The following is a 19,338-nucleotide window of genomic DNA, read 5'->3' on the forward strand; positions in this document are numbered from 1 at the left end:
CAAATTTCCACATTTGGAAGCAACTTGATTTGCATCAAGATTTATCCAGACATTTGCTTTTCCATCAAGAAAACTTGTTTATTTATTTAATCTATTTCCTTTCCCCCCAACTTTGCTCCAACGAACTTTTCTCCAAGCAGTGAGCATTTTTCTTACCTTCATTTTTATTGCTACAATCACCAATGCCTAAATTGGGCTTTGAACCACTCCTAATATGACCCTGTAGTTAGTACACTGGCCATCTCTTATATTTTAACGACACACAGTCTTCCTGCCGATCCCTCCTACTGATTTTTAATGAAAAGCACTTTCAAATATTGGGTAAATCTCAAACAGTTAAATATGCTTAAGAGTGCAAACCTATTTACATTGGCTCAGATTGAGATCTAGGCAGCAATCCTATGCATACAACCCTGAGAGTAAATTCCACTGAAAACAGTGGGACTTGCTTTGAGAAAACATGTTTGGATTGTGCTGTAGTTTCAGGTAAGTTATGCCTGGTGTGTAGCTTACACCAGGGACTTTTAGTAGACTAGACTCGAGTGTCTAAGTACCACTTTCGATGTGAGCATGAAATTCTTACATGTGATGTACAAACACACTCTTTAATGGCCACTTGGAGGTTGGGTGCCATAACAATAATTTGTTTTCTTAAAGTGTCAGCATGTAAAAATAAATATATTAAATATTATGGATTGTCAGATCCCCGCATAAGATCTGTCCCACTTACTCTGCCCCATTTTATCAATTGCTCTAGCATAGTATTAGTATATGTATTGAATAGAAATGGAGACAGGCTAGTGAGAAACCCTTACTCTTGCTTTTGATTTCAAAGGTAGAAATAAAATTCACATGCTTCTCAAACACCAGGTATACACTGAATTCATCTATTGATGGAAGAAGCATCTGTTCTCATGTCAATTTCACATATTTGCCTCGGCAGATCAGAGGAACTGCTGTATCTTGCAAGAGGATGTATCAGCCAGCTTTGATGAGTCTTGTCATTCTCACTTATTTCCAACCAGATCAATACAAGCGTTCATGAAACTGCCTAGAAATACAACGAAAGCCAACCATTAGAGTAACAATGCAAAGGTCTAGCTTCTCCAACATGAGCCTGACTAACCAAATACTAATTTAGGCTTAGGAACTCTGTGGGCCTCCAAAGGTTGATGGACTCAAACTCCCATAATCCCCAGTTAGCATGGCAAATGTTCAGGGGTGATGGAAGCTGATGTTCAACAATAGTTAGAGAGCCACAGCGTCCATATTGCTCCCATAAGTTATCATCAGAGGTCCCTATGCCTTTCAAAATTGGAAAGATAACCGGGGAGTGTGCCTTCTCAATTGTGGTGCCCCATATGTGGAGTTACCTCCCTTGGAAGGGTTGCCTGATGCTGAACCTGATACGTGTTTGGTGCCAGGCTTTCTTTTTATACCAATGTTCCCGCACACCATCAAAACTGATGCAACATTCTGTATTAGTGCTACTGATTTGTGCTGCTCAACTCAGGTTTTGATTGCTCTGCTCACTGCCTTATGTTTATGTTTGATGTTATTTGATTCTGGTTTGATCATGAATGCTTATAAGATGCTCCGTTAACTGAAGGACAACATATAATAATAATAATAATAATAATAATAATAATCACCAACACCATCATCATTATGCAGGCACTGCATTTCAGTATCATTCTTGAGTCCTCTGAGAGAGCTCTGACACTGACATGTATATGTTCTAACATTTTTTTTGCTCCAAAGTTAGGCTAAAGGATTACCTGAAGGTACTTTCAAATTGCCTGATAGACAGTTGACTTGCATGGTAATCTAATCTACTCTACTCTAATCTAATCTAATCTAATCTAATCTGTATGTATTTGTACCTGTCTATATCTTTATGTATCTCTATGTATCTATGCATCTATTTATCATCTACCAATTCACACATAGATCTATTGACAGATTGATATATACGTTTCAAAGGCATCTCATGAGTTTGGAACTGTTGAAAGTTGATTCAGGTTGTTTGATGGAAATGCACTTGAACTTGGGGAACATCCAGGGCACAGAAGAGCCAACGGCTATCATTACACCACTACACCACCTGAGTCGCAGCTACTACACCTGGCTCCTTCTTCTATTTTGAGGTAGCGAAAAGACTAGAAGCCAGGCAACTCACCTGAAGCCCAGCTGCACCACCCCACTCCTCCCTCATTGATTTCTGACAGTGTAAAGACCTAGAATCCTAAATAGGAGAAAATATATGCAATGTGCTGGAGAGGGTAGCAGTCCAAATTTTTCCAAAGTGTATTATTTTACGTAAGCTATTTTGAGAATTTTTTTTTTAAAGGCAGGGCAGAAATCAAATGAATTAATGGATTGGGAGGCAGGGCTGAAATTGCTTTGTACATTAATGCTCACTCTATGGCACTTGTGTGCAGTTGGCAGCATTGCCAGAGACTTGTATGCTCCATGTGTGCAGGGAGCCAGTTTGGGCAGTGAATAGTAACCCTGCAACCAGGTGGTCACGTCAATCTACCCCATCAACAGAATACTGCTTCCCCCCCCCCCTTTTAAAGTAACAGAACATTGGAAACTTTGAGTCCTGATGTTGCTTTGATCCACAATATGCGGTATCAAACGTTTTATTTATTTGTTGTATTTATACCCTACCTTTTCCTCCTAGGAGCTCAAGGTGGTGAACATGGTTTTCACCCACCTCATTTAATCCCCACAACAACCCTTTCAGGTAGGTTAGGCTGAGAAGCAGTGACTGGTTCAAGGTCATCCAGTGTGCTCCATGGCCAAGTGAGGATTTGAACCCTGGTTTCACTTGGGTTGGTTTCTAACCCCTACACCAACCCAAGTGACAAGAGTAATAAAAGTGCTCACAAATGTATATACCAGCTCTGTAAATGGTCTCTTTCTCCACAGCTGAAAGTTATCACTTAGGTGTTGCTTCCTAATAAATCTGGAAAGAATCCAATCTTGTAGCAATCTGGAGGAGAGTTTACATATACACAAAATGTTGGGTGCATTCGCAGCTAATGTGTCTTTCAGACTCCTTTGTGTTGTGTGTGTGCATGTTTATTTTGCTCAGCTTCAGATTCTACCAGAACCTCCAGCAAATTATATGTTCCAGTGGTAGTCGTCTCATACTTAAATATTATGACACCAATTCACAACAGGTGGAACGAATTACCGTAAGTGGCAGAGCATGGAGTGCTATCCAACAGAAAGTTGAATGAGTATTTATCTTAGCAAAGGATGATTCTGAGTGATGGGAAGCGATGGCAGGACTCTGCTAATCAACACTCAGCAAAGGGTTTTAAAACTAGGAAATCATCTGTGTTGTATGAAGAGTTTGTGCCAGTAGCTAATTTGATAAAGAGTGGTTCCTGGGCTCAGAGTTGTCTCTGGGTCAAACTAGACTGGCATGCTTGGTTTTGATTCACTAAAAAGCACTGACAGGAGTGGGGATTTAATCCTCAATAGCAGCCAGACTCATAGTAATGGCATACGCTGCACATGTTCAGAAATACTATTGTTCTCTTTCCATATTCTATCATTGAACATTAGCATTTTCTTTTTAAAAAAAATGAAAAATGAAAAATCCGACCAGGACTGAGCTTACGTTAACCCTGCCACAAATTACACCTTGTGAGCTGAAAGTTTTTGCTCTTGGACAAAACTCCTTGTCCAGGTCATAACTTGAGCCGAGGTTCATCAGACTCACTTTCAGACATAGAACCACAGAACTGTAGAGTTGGAAGGGACCTTCAGGATTCATCTAGTCCAACCCCCTGCAATGAAGGAATATGCAGCTGTCCCATAAGGCAGTGTTTTTCAACCTTTTTTGGGCAAGGGCACACTTGTTTTATGAAAAAAATCACGAGGCACACCACCATTAGAAAATGTTAAAAAAATTAACTCGGTGCCTATATTGACTATATATAAAGTAATTCTCTTGAATAGGAATCAAATAAACACAATTTTTCCCACGGCACACCAGGCAACATCTCGCGGCATACTAGTGTGCCGCGGAACAGTGGTTGAAAAACACTGCCATAAGGGGATCAAACCTGCAACCTTGGCATTATCAGCACCATGCTCTAACCGACTGAGCTATTTTATTGCATTTCTATCCCACCTTTTTTCTCCAAGGAGCCGAAGGTGGCATACATCGTTCTCCCTCATTCAATCCCCACAACCACCCTGTGAGGGAGGTTAGGCTGAGAGAGGTGGTGACTGCCCCAAGGTCGCCCAGCCAAGTGGGGGATTTGAACTATGCTCTCCCAGTCCCAGGGACACTATAACCACTACACCACACGTTTTCTGCTTGCACATACTGGAGCTGAGGTTTGAAACAAAACAATATCCAGTGTGTCCCTTTTAACGAGCGCTACTCCTGAACGACCGTAGCCTTCGAAGGTCTCGCCTTTTCTCTTGCAGAGCTGCTTTCAGGAGCTCTCCAAATGCTGATCTCCTGATCAAAGACGTCGCCCAAAAACGCAAGCTGCTGCCTCGCCCTCGCGGCTTGGGAACGCATGCAGGGGGCAGGGAGAAGGGGGAAGAGTCCGACTCTTTCACGCAGTCTCCTGGAGACGGGGGCAAGTGGGGTCCTTCGACATCGCAGCGCGTGAGAAACCGGGGCTCGCTCTTCGCTGGTTTCTCCCTTCTCCTGCTACCACCTCTGTTCACCGTTCAATATTTCCTAGGAATGGTGAGACTCGGGCGCTTCGGAACAAGCATACCCAAAGGATCGCCCCCTCCCATTTGGGGAATTCTTCGGTTACATGCAAGAAAGATGCACTTCAACCATTGGGTCTAGGCTGGATTACGGGGAGGTCTCTTTCACAAGGGCAAGGAGTCGATTTCGCTTTCGCTCAGGTTGTGCAGGGGGAATTGTATCATCATCGCGCGGTGGCTGACCCTTGCCTGCAGATTACTCCTTCTTTTCCGAATCCCAAACTCCTCCGCTTTTTATATACGTGTTCTATACACGTGTTCATCTTCTTTGGGGATCCTGCATGAGCTGTTTCCAGGCTTTATTCTGTACGTGGACGTGGGAACGCGATTTCTATCCAGAAGGATACCAAGATGGCATATGCACAGCATGCACGTGTGAACCTGTTACTGCGCATGCTTGGAGGTTTCACAAGGAAGGAAAGCAGGGCACATGCTTAGCATGCAGAAGGTCTCAGGTACAATATCTTGGTATCTCCCGGTCGGACTGGCAACTTCTGTGTGAAATTTTGGCGAACTGCTGCCTCTAATACAGAACTAGAGGGACCAAGGATGTGACGCAGTATGAAGCAGCTTCCCATGGGAATCTTTTTGCTTTTATTATTACTTCAAAGCTCCCTAGTCACTAAAGTATACGAAAAGTTTAAGGCAGTCATGTTGGGCCATAAGAAAACATTTTTAAAAAGCCATATTAGCAATACCTTTATTAGGTCAACCAAAATCTCATAGAACAGTCAATTAATCAGTCAATCAATTTATTTCTATGCAGCCTTTCCGAAGTTAACATCATGCTCAAGGCGCCTTTCAACATATAAAAAATTACATAACTACAAATGTAAGAAAAGTAGTCATAAAGAATAAAACATCAAAAAGTACACAACTAAATCGAACGATTTCCACATAAATCATAAGATCCAAAATAAAGATACAAGAAATTAACAACAACACCCACCGCAGCAACAACCTGCCTAAAAAAACACCCCAACCAAAGATTCCAGTTCCCCGGAAATCTTCACCAGGCTGGATGGCAAAAAGACCCCGCAAGAGCAGCAGAGGCTGCTGTTCAAGGCATCCTTTTATAATCTGAGAAGGCTTTAAAGATGGAGTGTGGGACCTGGAGGAGACATGCAGAAAAGAGTCTCTTTCAGGTAGTCTGCAAGTTTCAGGTCGCCCCCAGGCCTTCTTGGGAAGAAAAGCCAGGAAACGGCCACCTCCGATCTCTGCAACTACGACAGCCGCTGTTAAGAGAAGCGTTCCTGAACCTAAACCGAGGCTGAGGATTTGCTATTAGTTATTGGATGGGCTTAATTTGCCTGAGCCAGCATTCGTTCCTCAGCGCTGAGCCCCTGAACTCAAGTTGAAAGCACCTCCGTGCTTCTGACCATGCGCAGAGTGCTTCCCCGCCCCATCTGGATCAACCTCAGGCAGCTTCTAGACTCCAGATTCATCCAGGTGCGCGCGGAGGGGTGGGGGGCAAGTTAAGCGCAGCGATGGCCGGCGCCCATTGGGATTGGTAGGGCGGAACGCAGGGAGACCACCAGCAGGGGGCGCCAGAGCCTACGGCAGGCGGCGCCACCTGATTCCAGTGTTGCCCCCGCGCTCCTCGCTGCTGTTCTCCCCATCCCGCTGCACTGGCTCATCTAAATCAGAAGGCAGCCAGCGGCGGCGGAGACTGGCTGAGGGCAGACTGCGGCTGGCAGGGTCCCACTTGCCCGAATGGCGTATTCTTTTTCCGCGAGCAAGAGCTCGTCTGTCTGCCAGGCTTAAGCTCCCGGCACCTCTTGCTGTGAAGGAACGAAGCCTGAGGAGCAGCAGCCGCAGAGACACCACCAGCCGGAGTCGCCGTCGCCGTCGCGTCCCGCCCCGCTCCCGCCCGGTCTCGAGCCTTTGGCTCCTGTGCCGTCGAGGAGCCTGAGGCGGGGAGGTGTTCGAAGGCGCCTCCTTCCCGCTTCCCGCCGGCGCGTCCTCATTGGCCGCCGCCCGTCGCCACCCCCACGTCGCCGTCGCCGTCCTCAAACCCGCCGCCTTCTCTCGCTCTTTTGAGGCTGCCTGCGAGGAGGAGCCGGTGGCAGTGAGCGCTGGTGGCTGGTGACGGCGGCGGAGGCTTGGCGACCGAGGAGCCCTGAGGAGAAAGAAAGAGTCTGTGTGCGCGTCGTGTGAGGGAGCGAGCGAGCGAGGGAGCAACACAGGCTGCCGCTTCCCCTCCGCCGGGTCGCCTCGCGCCCTCCATTGTCTCTCCGCCGGGTTCCCTCCAACAGGTTCTGTGGCTGAGGCGCTTCTTCCGGCTTCCCCCTTTGGCACCATTCCGCGCCCTTTTCGCGCCTCCGGAGATGCTGCTGCGGGCTGGGGAGGACTCGACTCGCGGCGCCTCCTCCTCCTCCTCCTCCGCCCGGTGGATTCTGGCTTTTTGTTGAGGGGGAAGTAGGATAAGGACGCCGAGGGGTGTGTGGAAGAAGACTGGGGCGTTCGGCTGCTTGGCTTCCTTCAGACCCGGCTTCTTCCTCGAGGACTATGGAGTGATTCTGGGCGCCGTCCTTCTCCTCCCGCGCGATGGAGTCCCCGGGCTGCTGGAGCGCCCTGGGCTTCTTCCTCTTCTTCCTGAGCTCAGGTGAGACTCGAGCGGGGCGTTGCAGGCGGCACCAGCCTCTCCTTGAGGCATCGAGTGTGGGGGGGGGGGAGTCTCGGGGTGTGTCTCTCAACCTCCCCCTTCCCCACCCCGATGGGGAATCGGCTCAGTATGGGGAGGTTGGAGAGGGAAGACGAAGGATCCGGGAAAGGAAAACGAGCGGAGAACTTTGCGAAGGGATGCTGCGAAAGTAGGTCATGTAAATAGGACTGGCTGGTGCGGCTGAGCCGAGGAGGAGATACCTGCGCCTTCCAGAACGGGAGTGGCAGCAGGATCCGGGTGGGGAGGAGGAGGAGGGTTTTTTTTGGGGGGGGGAGGAAAAGTTAGGGGCGTTGGTAGTAATTTCTCTTTTCTCTTCCCCGCCTGGATCCAGCGGTTGGCTTTGGCGTGGACCCCTCTTTGCAGATCGACGTGCTGGGCGAGTTGCAGCTGGGGGAGTCCGTGGCCGGAGTGCTGCAAGTGCAAGGGCTGCACAACGGGAGCAAAGCTTTCTTCTTCCAAGGTATGGGACCTCCATCCATCCATCCATCCATCCAGGGGTGCCAACTTGAATAAAATATTGGGTAGGGGAGAGAATCGCCGCCCCACATAATCTATCACAGGATATGGCACACACACAATATTTGAATGGCAATTGCTATCAACTTTTTTGAGGGAGGCAGGGCCGCCCTCCAATATTTTATTGGTGGGGGGAGGGACTCCGAAGGTACCTCTGTCCCTAGGAGTTGGCTCCTATGCATTCACCCATCCTTCCTCATTCTCGCTTTGGCTCCAGGGCTGGCTCTGCGGGCAGGGTCAGCCCAGGCCACCTGAATAATTCCTGAACTTGCTGGCAAATGCGTTTGATCAAACTTTTTTTTGCATTAACCGGATGGCAGGCGATGCTCCTCTGGGCTCCCGACGCGACTTGGTCCATTTGCTCAGCGAGGCTCCTGCCTGGCTGCTCTGTTAAGCCTCGCTGATTCTCCCCCTCCCTCCTTCCACTTTTGTCTCTCTCCTTTCACTTTTCTGGCCCCTCTTTTGATGGATAGGCCCTTAATTAATGGTCAGCAGGAAAGCTGATGGCAGATGGCTTATTTTGCCAGGCGTGGGGAGCCCTGAATAATAAACAGATTCGTCTGGGCTGGCTGAGATTGGTTTATTTGGGAAGACACGCCAGGCTAAGCTCTTGTTCTCGCTGATGGTTAGAGGAGAAAACAAGACTAGGGAGAAAACATAAAACTAAGAGTGTGAAGAAGTGGGGAATGGGAATAACATACTGCATTTTTTCTGTGAAAAAAAGTCTGAAGGAAAAATATAGAAGCCCTTGCAAAAAGATTTGTTAACAGGTTATACAGGTATAACCTTTATCCTTGTTAAATTTTGAATTTTTTGGGGGGGGGGAATTCTTTATGTACATAATGGGTGGTATAGTCATACTCGGAGTAAACTATTGAATGTAAATAACGAGTCAATGACTTTCATGAGTACGTTCAGAGTATGACTTAGTTAGCTAATCACCCACTAATTTTAAGGAATTTTAATAAATCTAAACGCTCCTTCCAAGAATAAGGAGACAGCTGTCTTTTGATTCGATTTTGCATTAATATATTCAAAGACACTTCTAGTGTAGGATTCCAAAAAGCAGCATTTATTTCATGCAGTTTATAGTGTATTGTATAAAGGTAAAATTTTCTGAGATAAATGCTTTCCCCCATCCCTTGTATGTCAAAAAGATTACATACAGAATTAGATTTTTAAATCACAATGCAGAACATTTCTGAAGTAGCTTATCAGACTGTTTATTTAAAAGAGGGCTGATATCATAGTGGCATTGGGAAGGAAATGCAACAATGTTGTATGTGCGCGCTGAATGTTGCTATGTAAAGTTGGAGAACATGGTTCACATGGTGAATTAAGAAGAGTTTCAATTTGCTTCTATGTAGCACATAGCCTATATGTATCATTTGTTTTCTTAGGAGTTCCAGTTATAGATCCCCCCCCCCACTTTTAGTACAAGAGGGAAAGGGAGGCCTTGTAAAGAAGCTGTAATTTAAGGAAAAATCCAGGCAGTGATGTTGGCTTGAACTTCTGAATCAATAAAATAATGTATCAAAAGCTGACTACCTACCAGTAAGTCACTGGAGGACTCTGTGGAAGGATGTTATTCTACATTCAACCAGAGTGTGTCACTGTGACCATTAACACAGAAAAGTCAGAGCATACACTTTTAAAAAGAGAAATTGACACCTGCTATTTTTAAACAGAAAAAAGCCTTCTTTCAACAGGATGTAGACATCTACATGAAAGGGATCTCGACAGAATAAAAATCTAAAATTACAATTTTGAGGCTGGTAATATGAACAGTTAAGGACTGCACATACAGTAGTACCTCAGTTTAAGAACAGCCCTGTTTACGAACTATTCGGTTTAAGGACTCTGCAAAACCGGAAGTAGTGTCCCAGTTTGCAAAGTTTACCTCTGTCTAAGAACGGAAGCCGAACGGTGGAAGGGCACTGGCGGCGGGAAGCCTCATTAGGGAAAGCATGCCTCGGTTTAAGAATGGACTTCCAGAACGGATTAAGTTCATAAACCACTGTATCACTGTGTGCATTTTTTAAAAAACCAAATGCAATTCCAGCAAAGTGAATTTTAAAGTTTGGACATTTCTATTTCTCCTATTTTTGCTGAGTCTGAAGACTTAGCCTGCATTTTTCTTTTTATTTTCAGGAAAAAATGGATGCTTGGCATTCATTTTTTCTTTATACACCTGTAATTGCAGGTGCTTTTTAGCTTTTCTAAATGTGCTATGCATCTTGTAAAGTGATACAATTTCTTCTCCTTGGAGGAGAGCCAAGCAAGTACAGCAACTCAAAGACTTTACTTTCATTCTGATTCTTGTTGTTGTCTCTTTCTCTAACCCCCCCCAAGAGTTGAGAAGAGGCAGCTTCCCCAGAATTTGTAGAGTTAGAAGGGGTCCCAAGGGCCATCTAGTCCAGCCCCCGGCAATGCAGGAATCCTGCCCGCAGCTATCCCTGGGCGGGCTCAAACCACCAACCTTCTGGTTAACAGCCAGATGTGCTGACCCATTGCCCCACTGGAGACATTAAGTTTATCTAGTCAGGGATGCCATCAAGGTTATATTGCTTGAAAGATGTGGCATATTAAAATTAAATAAAAGTAATTTATATAAATTGGGCAAATCTCAACCATTAGCGCTGGCCTTATGCAATTATTTACCCAAACAACTCTCCCCAGTCTCTATTTCATTGGTTTCGCACAATGAATGAATCATTTCCAAAGTGCTAACAACTTGGGTGCTTTTCACCTAACTGGCATGCATAAAAACTGTTTGCACATGGTGCCATATAGACCACTATGTATTTATGAACCATATGGACAGAGTTGATGGGATGGATCTTTCTCATCTCACTGGCCCCCAATGAGAGGGAGCATGCAGATCGAATGGGCCTCTTCCACCAAACTTTCCATCTATGTTGTTGCAATAGTTGCACAAGCTTGTGTGTGAGTATGAATGAATGAAGGGGAGGGGGGCACAGTTCCCGCAAATGAATATTTACAAGGATAATGTAAAGTGGGAATGAATAACTATAGAGATCACATTGGTCACATGTACATCTATTTCAGCTTAACCTATGGAAATATATGAAGATGTGTCTTAGGCTGTAAACTTGCCTTTGAGACATCTCTAGGATGTTTTTAAGACTACTCTGGAGTAAGTTGGCTGAAGCACTAATTTTTCTCAAGCTACAGCATACGGTAGTGAACCCTTTGCCTCTGAAACTTAGATTTTGCATTAAGATGTTTGCTGAAACACTGAATGTTAATAAGAGAGCACTAGTTTGCTGTGAGGTATAGAAAACAAGATGGCCTCGGACTCATAAGCTGATGCACCTTTTCATGGACTTCTTTTTGACTGAGTTAATGAAAGTATAAGATAAATATCAACAAAACAATGTCATAATAGATATAAAATGAAAACAGTGATATAGAAATGATACATAGATTGACTCCTGGGTTTATATGCATTAGACCTGACTAAAATGACCTCAAAGAAGCTTCTCTGACTTTGTGAATTTTGCAGAGTGGGTTCTCCTGGGCTTTTGTTGAATGGAATGGAATGGAATAGAACAGCCAAACAATCAGAAAACATACACAAATAAGCTTCAATATCTATTATGATTGGTTAATTCTATTTCTATGATCCAATGATGCATTGTACTATATTTGTTTGCAAAACAAGTCAATGTAGGTAAAAAATAAAAGCAAGTTATATGAACACTGGTCATTAACTGCAAAAATCCATATTTCGTTAAGTAAGCCACCCTCTATTATAATTATTTATGAGTCATAGAAAACATTTTGACTAAAAAGGAAATGGACAAAATGCAGTACTGTACCATTAGAATTAATGAATACAGCTGTCTGCTGACTTTTTTTTTTACTGTGCTTGACATATTGAGGACAATTAATTACGTATTTGATAACTGTAATGCATACTGACCAGCTGAATGAGAGCTGGTGCTCAGTGTTAGAAGATGGGAGACATTCAGAAAAGATGTTCCTTTTTTGTTAGAACAGTTGGCATGTATGTATATAAAGTATGCTCAGTTATTTCAGCAAGCAAATGCATGCACCCCCCCCCCCAACAACAACAGATGGGGTAGAACTATATGGTGGGTTGTGATAAAGCACACCATGGAACAGAACACCAAAGAGCAGATTTAATCTGTCAGCATGATGCATGATGGAACTTCGAAGTTAGTGGCTCCTCAACGGTTCTTTCTGCTGTCAGACAATAAAACTAAAACAGGTCAATTTGTACTGTGATATAGCAATACTGTGTAGCTATGTTTAAAACTTGTTATGGTTATGGTGTTACAGTTTCACATGCTAACTTTGTCTACATTTTTGGAAACAATGTTTGATGTTGTGACTCAATCATAGCTCTTTTTTTTTTCTCAGGGTGCAAGGCAAATGAAGCAAGCTTTTGCTGGTGTAGGGAACTTTGAAAAAGTAGACGTTTTTCTGTTTGTTTGTTTTTAAATACATTTCCCCCCCTTTCCAGTAGCACCTTAGAGACCAACTAAGTTTGTTACTGGTAAAAAATAATAATATTTTGTTTTGACTATGGCAGACCAACACAGCTACCTACCTGTTTTCAGAATTTGGCTTGAAGACACGGGGGAGAGAGATATTTTGGCTTTTCATGAAAGTATGAATGGACTGGAAGCATCCTGCTTTGTCTAAAAGCATATAAGCTGTTTCTTTAAGGGATTCTCACTCGGTTCATTCAGGACCTGAGAGATGGAGACTTTTCCTAGCTGATATATGTTAAAAACATAGCATGCCTATTGCATAATGCCTTTCTACCAAGTAACAAAAAACAAGCAGAGCTAGTATATGGATTTTAAAGGCATCTTCTTCTGCAGAATGAATATAGCTGAGATACTTTCCATTCTCTATGCACATCATGCTGTTTCTTATAGCAGGGGGTGGGGTAGGGAGGCCCCCTTTTAGCCCAAGGGCTATTTTCTTTCATGAGCAACCTTCTGGGGACTACATGCCATTGGTTAGCAGAACCAATGGCCAAAAGAAAAGACAAGACTGACTCTTTACTTTGTACAGCAGGCTACACCCTAGCCATGCAAAACCAGAGATTCCCAATATACTTCTCCATCCAGGCAAGCAGGAATATTACAGTTCATGGACACATTCTACCCAGGCAAAATAACTCAAGGAGGGTGTGGAATTTTAGGCTGTGTGCATGTTACTCATATACTTCATATCTAGTGCATCCCCACAACTGGTGTCCAAAGCTGTGTACTTTTGAAGCTGGCCACAATCCATATCTATCATTGAGAAATACTGTTGTTTGATGCATTTCTCCCTCAAACTAGTTATTATTATTATTATTATTATTATTATTATTATTATTATTATTATTATTACACCCTCTCCATCTGACTGGTTGCCCTAGCGTAGCCACTCTGGGTGGCTTCCGACAAATATAAAAACATAATAAAAACACCAAACATTAAAAACTTTCTTACACAGGGCTGTTATTCATGTTGTTATTCATCTCCTTGACATCTGATGGGAGGGTGTTCCACAGGATGGGTGCCACTACTGAGAATGCCCTCTGCCTGGTTCCCTGTAACTTCACTTCTTGCTATGAGGGAACTGCCAGAAGGCCCTCAGAGCTGGACCACAGTGTCCGGGCTGAACGATGGGGGTGGAGATGCTGCTCCAGCTGTACAGGGCCGTTCCTTGTGATTTGAAATTGTAAAGCATATTTGCTTTACTGCTAAGCTGAGGCTTGTGCATTTGAGACAGATGACAGCTTTATGAATAGGAGTGTGTGTGGGGGGGAATGCAGGTACAGAGAAACTAAACAGGTAATGAATGTGCATCAGGTGAAGACATCCACACCTCAACTTGTCTCATGGGTGAGCAAGCCCTGCCCAAAATAGAATGGAGACAAACCACAATATGCTCCCCTGGGCCTTCAGCTCGAAGGGCTCTAAATAATTACCAGTTATTGCTTGCATGGTAGCCTGCAAAACATGAAGCCAACTTAACGCCTTAGGGTTGTATCAATTAAGTCTTATATAGTCTTATATAGTGTAGGACCACTGAAATAAACTGGCGTGATTAACTTAAGTTCATAGATTTCAGTGGGTCTGTTCTGTGCATGACTTAGTTAGAATCAACAACATTTAGCTATGCTTTCAGATATGCAGGAGCCACGTTTCCATGTTTTCCTTTGCAGATATTCTATTAGATACCAATTTAGAAGGCAAGAGATGGACTAGATTTGAAAATAATGTAGGGGTCCTGCATTATAATCCAGGTTACAAATCTTTGTGCTTGATTTTGTTTTCCTTCACTGGTTTTGCTACAGTTTCTTGCTTTGAATCATTACAGTACGTTAAGCAATGATTGAGGTGGGTCTTGTATCAATTCTTTATCTGAGCTGGAGAAGGTGGAAGCTTAAAAAAAAAAAGACTTTAAGTAGCAAGCGCTGCCCAAAATGCCCTTTATTGCTTGCAAGAGTGTATGTTAAGAAAGTACCCTTAGCTAAAGCAATTTTTATAGTTTTTTAAAAAGCAAATTGCTGATACACATTGTTTCCCTGGTTTTGAGGATGATGCTAATTAATAAAATAGGTTGCAGAAAAATGCTAACTAGGTAGATAATATGCTAAATAATAGGGATCAAGTGTGTGCATGTGTGTGTGCGTGCATGCATGCTGAGAATGAGTGTAGGCCTTGTTTTTAGTAATTGTATTATGCATTTGAAACACTAGTTATAACTCTGCTGAAATTGCTGTGTAGTGAAGAATGGGTAAGAAATAGGTTAAATAGAATCGACAATAATAATATGTTTAAATAAACTTATTCATGGAAAGAGATGGAACTCTGCTTATAGGTGTGATGAAAAAGCTTGTCGCAGATAAATAGGGGCTTTCAAAGAGCATGAACACATATGCAGTTAACTTATCAGCCACAGACAGGCACAGATGGTAGTCCATGAAATGCTCCCTGGTCAAAATATAATAGGACAATAGATGCAGAAATGCAAAATAGTTTACAGTTGAAGGGAAAAATAAATCATCTATTTTACAAACAATGCATGTAGACCATAGTTCAGCTAAACTTAATTTACATTTATCATGGAATAAGCCCTACTGAGCACAATGAGACTTACTGTTGGGTAAACATACATAGAACTGCACTCCACACCACACTGAAACCAATGAAGCAAGTTATTTGTGACTAACCTAATATTTTTCTATTCATATAAAGCAAGTCCAATTAATTTCAGTTGTGCTTACTGCTGGAGAAGGGGGCAAAGGACTGCAGCCTGAGCCTATGCATGCATATTCCTGAGCAAGCATGCTAAGTCCCACAGTCTTCAATGGAACTTATGCTGCAATCCTGTGCACAATGGCTTGAGAGTAGGTTGCAGCTAACTTTAGCCAGATCATGGACCTAAAACCTAAATACTACAATAAGGGATATATGAAGTTAAGCAGGCTCCTTTGGAGCCCATCTTAGAGTATTTTATATTACAGTGGTGCGATATGCATCTGATATTCTAAGCTAGCTCCCTTATACAGTCAACATCCATGATGCTATTAAAAAACATGGCTAAATTCCATATGATTCTATTATATCCACTGCTCTGTGTGTGTGTGTGTGTGTGTGTGTGTGAGAGAGAGAGAGAGAGAGAGAGATACACACAGAGATGCACACACACATATACAGTGTATTGAGAATGCAAAGGTATAAAACCTCTGTTTTGGGCTAGAACTGAGTGCAAGTGGCTTCTTGAAATTATCCACCCTATTTGTGAGCAGATAAATTGGACAGGGTAGGGAGAACCATGGGGTGGGGTAATTCTGCAGAGTGAGAAAGTAATGTAATGAGGTAACAGCTGTTTTGGATCCACTGGATAGAAATCCCTATGGCTCCTTTAAGAGAGTAGCGCAGGTTTCTCCATTATGCCAACTTGGAGCTGGCATGACAAAATAACAAATCCACCCCAGCTTCCACCCTTGCTGACATGAGCTGGCAGGGCTTTGGATATAGCTCTGCTACTGCAATGCCCCACCTCTGGAATGACCTGTCAGTCTATAATCCTTCACACACTTACTTGGCGTTGTAACTCACCCTATGACCTTCAGGTGAAAGGTGGGGATATAAAGGTTGAAAATAAGTAAACAAACTCCATCGAGCACAATGTGTTTTCAGTAAACGTGTTCTGTTAACCATTTGTAAACATAGTCACAATTGTAGTCTAACAGCTCCCCCCTAAACATGTTTATGAAGAAGTAAGTTCTATTTATTTCGGTTGGACCTGCTTCAAGTGAGCATGCTAGGGACTGAAGACCCAAGTTTTAGGTTTCAAGGCAAAAATGTGACAAGATTTAATATGGTGCTTGACAGTCTTCTAATTGAAAATTTCTTTTTTGCTCAGCATGGTATGCGTTTTTCATTGCCTTGTGAACTGAATATTTAGGGAAATATGAAAAAAGTTGAAGTATGCATTGAAAGCTGTGACAGTTGTGCTTTGTGTGACAATGCTGTGATACCTGAAAAGAGCATGATAGAAAAATGTTGATTTAACACACATTTAAGTCAGTGAGAATACAGTAGGCTGCAATGGCTGTAGAAGTGCAATTACAGTCAATCTCCATAAACCAAATATACTTCTGTTGGAATACGATGTAATTAGACAACAGTGGCTCTGGAGGGTACTTTATGAGGGTACTATTCAGAACAAACTGCAATCAAGTACATCTATAGGATCCTTGACAACACAGGATTGTTATAAAAGATACATTAATCTTTAGAGAGATTCAGCACCTATAAGTCCTCACTCAAATTGGCTTAGATTTCTAAGGTTTAACTAAATGGGCCGAGGCTACTGATATTCAGCCTACTTCCTTGTGTTAGGTCTGATCAGTGGTAACCTGGAGGAACCAAAAATTTCAGATAAACTCTGTAGGGGTTATGGATAAGTGGTCTTCAGATTTTCAGACACCGGCTCCACCTTTAACTATAGCCTTTGATACAAGAACCATTTAAAACTGGTTTAGGACTCTGTGCAAGAACCTAGCAGCAGATGCTACTTTAGATATCAGGTTCATGGCTTCTTTGCATCCCTAGCAATTTACAAAAGAAAAAAGACCCAAACTTTTGAAGAATGGTGGCAGCACTGAAGGGTGGCCCGCCATTGGTTAGTTTGTGTTTTCCCTTTATGTGACGTGATTCACCAGCTGAAGAAAGACCACTTTTGTTTTTTCATTCCAAGAAGCACAATTTGTCTTGCCATAATGCTGCAGGGTAAGAAGGGCTGTATTCACCAAAGGAGCCCCATCCTCTATTCCATTTTGTCATCCTTTGTCTCTTATGCCCTGCCACAATCTGGTGTCTCTTGTACTAATCTGAATGAAAATGTGTGATTTAAAATAGAGTTGTGCTTGTGCAGAATCACAGTACTGCTGCCTGTCTTTGTAATAAATGTGCTTGTGTTCTCATCATGGCCATTGTCAGAGGAGAAGCACGTTGTTGCCTTGGAGAACGTACTTAGAGAGATTCTGACTGTTTGATTGGCTTTTTCTTCTATCACGTTTACAAAAAAGTAGCTGAGTGTGGAAATGGCATTGTAAATAATGAAAGTGAATATCATTGCCAGATATGCATTCTTCTTTTCGGATGTTCTGCAGAACTAAGTCCTCTTCCCAGCCAATCTAGTGAAATCAAAAATTTATTGCTGCATCATGATTCTGACACTTCTGGAATGCTTGCAGAGATTAAAGCTCCTTTATCAACATTCCCAAGACTGTGATGTCTAAAGACCTCAGCTGTTCACAAGTGGCTGAAATTAAATTCTGCCTGTTCAACAAATCTTCACTTAAAAATTGATTTATAGCTGAAACAGTTAGAAGCTGATTATATGAATACATACTTCAATTTGGTTGAGGAAGTTTTGTCAAAAAGCCTTTTTTGGGGGGAGGGGGTACTTTTCACAGCTTGCTTGCACCGAGCCTTGGTAATAAATTTAATGCCATTATCACCTTTATCAAAGCATGTTGTAAATATGAAATGTGTAAATGAAACATAATGTAAGAAAGGGAAATTTGGAGTCTTGGGGGCAACATTGCCATATTGCTTGGAGTCAAATGGGATACAAAAAACATCTGGAAGGCTGTAGGCATGTGTAATGTTAAGTGTATACACGCTTCCTATACAAACCATATGTTGAGCCTTTGTATCGCAGATACTCTTGTGGCAATTTGGATTGACTGAGACAGTCCAGGAAGCTACTATATGCCTCAGGAAGCAGTATTTCATATCTGTAGAAGTGTAGGAGCAAGTTGTGGTTATTCACTTGTCAGGTTATACAAAGGACAGTTCATTTAAGGATCATATTGTTTTCCAGAACTCCGCCCTGGTAAATCCTGGTTTTGCTTAAGCAATAGTTATGCAGCATAGCCTCTTTCTCTTAGTTAAGTGGCCAAATGTAGCATGCAAAATGAGGAGATGACATCTTATTACTTGCATTCTCTCTGCTCATCTGCAGCAGCAACTTTCTCCTTAAGATCATTTCCACAGGCTGCTAGAGGAGTCTCTGTAGTATATTTTGCTGGGCTCAGCAAGAACAGTGGTAACATCCCGTCTTTTGGGAAACCTTATTGTGTATCTAATAATCTCACCAATTTAGAATTGTCATAGCCAGATGTAAACAGGAAGGAGACTTCATTTAGTTTTGATATTACCTATTCCTGTAGTAAGTAATGACCAATGTTTAGGATTGATTTAATTATGTCTTTTTTTAAAAAAGTTAAATTTAGATATAATTAAAGCAATGCTTCCTGACATCAGTTACATACCCTCTCCACCCACAGGATTAACTTTTATCTATAAAACTTCCTCATAGCTAGGAATGTCCAGTTAGTAGCTGCATCAAACTTTCAAATGGATATCAGGCAGCTGAAGGAGTTTTGGGAAACAGTTGTAAGCAACTATATTGGCTTCATGTGGAGGAAGCCACGGCACTGTTCAAGGCTGGTGCACAGCTGCAGAGAGTAGTTTCGGTCCTAGAAATAAGTGAATTCAGGTATCAGTAGGGAAGAAGCACGGAAGAGCAAACAGTTCACATTAGGAATGTAGGATGTCAGGCATCAGGACCATGGACAGAGCACAGCAGGCTGTACGGAGCCTGGCAGGACAGATAGCAAGATGCCTACTGAGCATCTCTCAGAAAGAGTAGCTCACAAATGTAATCTGGCAATGCTGATAAGTGTCTTGGAACACTGATAAGTGTCTTGGAGCACTGCTTGTCACTTCTGGGTGTGGTATGGTAATGATGGCAGGATGCTGGGTGCTGCAGAGATTCTGAAGAGCATTCCTTGCTATTTGTGAGGCAACTAGAAGGGAAGCAATCCTAGGGATTGG

General features: G+C 42.9%; 1 protein-coding gene across 2 annotated transcripts in view; it reads left to right on the forward strand.

The window, feature by feature from the left end:
• Window positions 1-7,160: 7,160 nt before the first annotated feature.
• The window catches only part of NELL2 (neural EGFL like 2), a 114,467-nt gene continuing 102,289 nt past the window's right edge, over window positions 7,161-19,338 (forward strand). Inside the window, exons 1-2 of one of the 2 annotated variants that reach the window (XM_033161656.1) lie at window positions 7,161-7,354; window positions 7,746-7,874. In XM_033161656.1, the coding sequence (XP_033017547.1) occupies window positions 7,297-7,354; window positions 7,746-7,874 (187 nt within the window). In that variant the 5' untranslated portion in view covers window positions 7,161-7,296. The remainder of the gene's footprint in view (window positions 7,355-7,745; window positions 7,875-19,338) is intronic. The other variant, XM_033161655.1, reaches the window with a different exon arrangement.

Source organism: Lacerta agilis, chromosome 10 (assembly GCF_009819535.1).
Source record: "Lacerta agilis isolate rLacAgi1 chromosome 10, rLacAgi1.pri, whole genome shotgun sequence".
Taxonomy (NCBI): Eukaryota; Metazoa; Chordata; class Lepidosauria; order Squamata; family Lacertidae; genus Lacerta; species Lacerta agilis.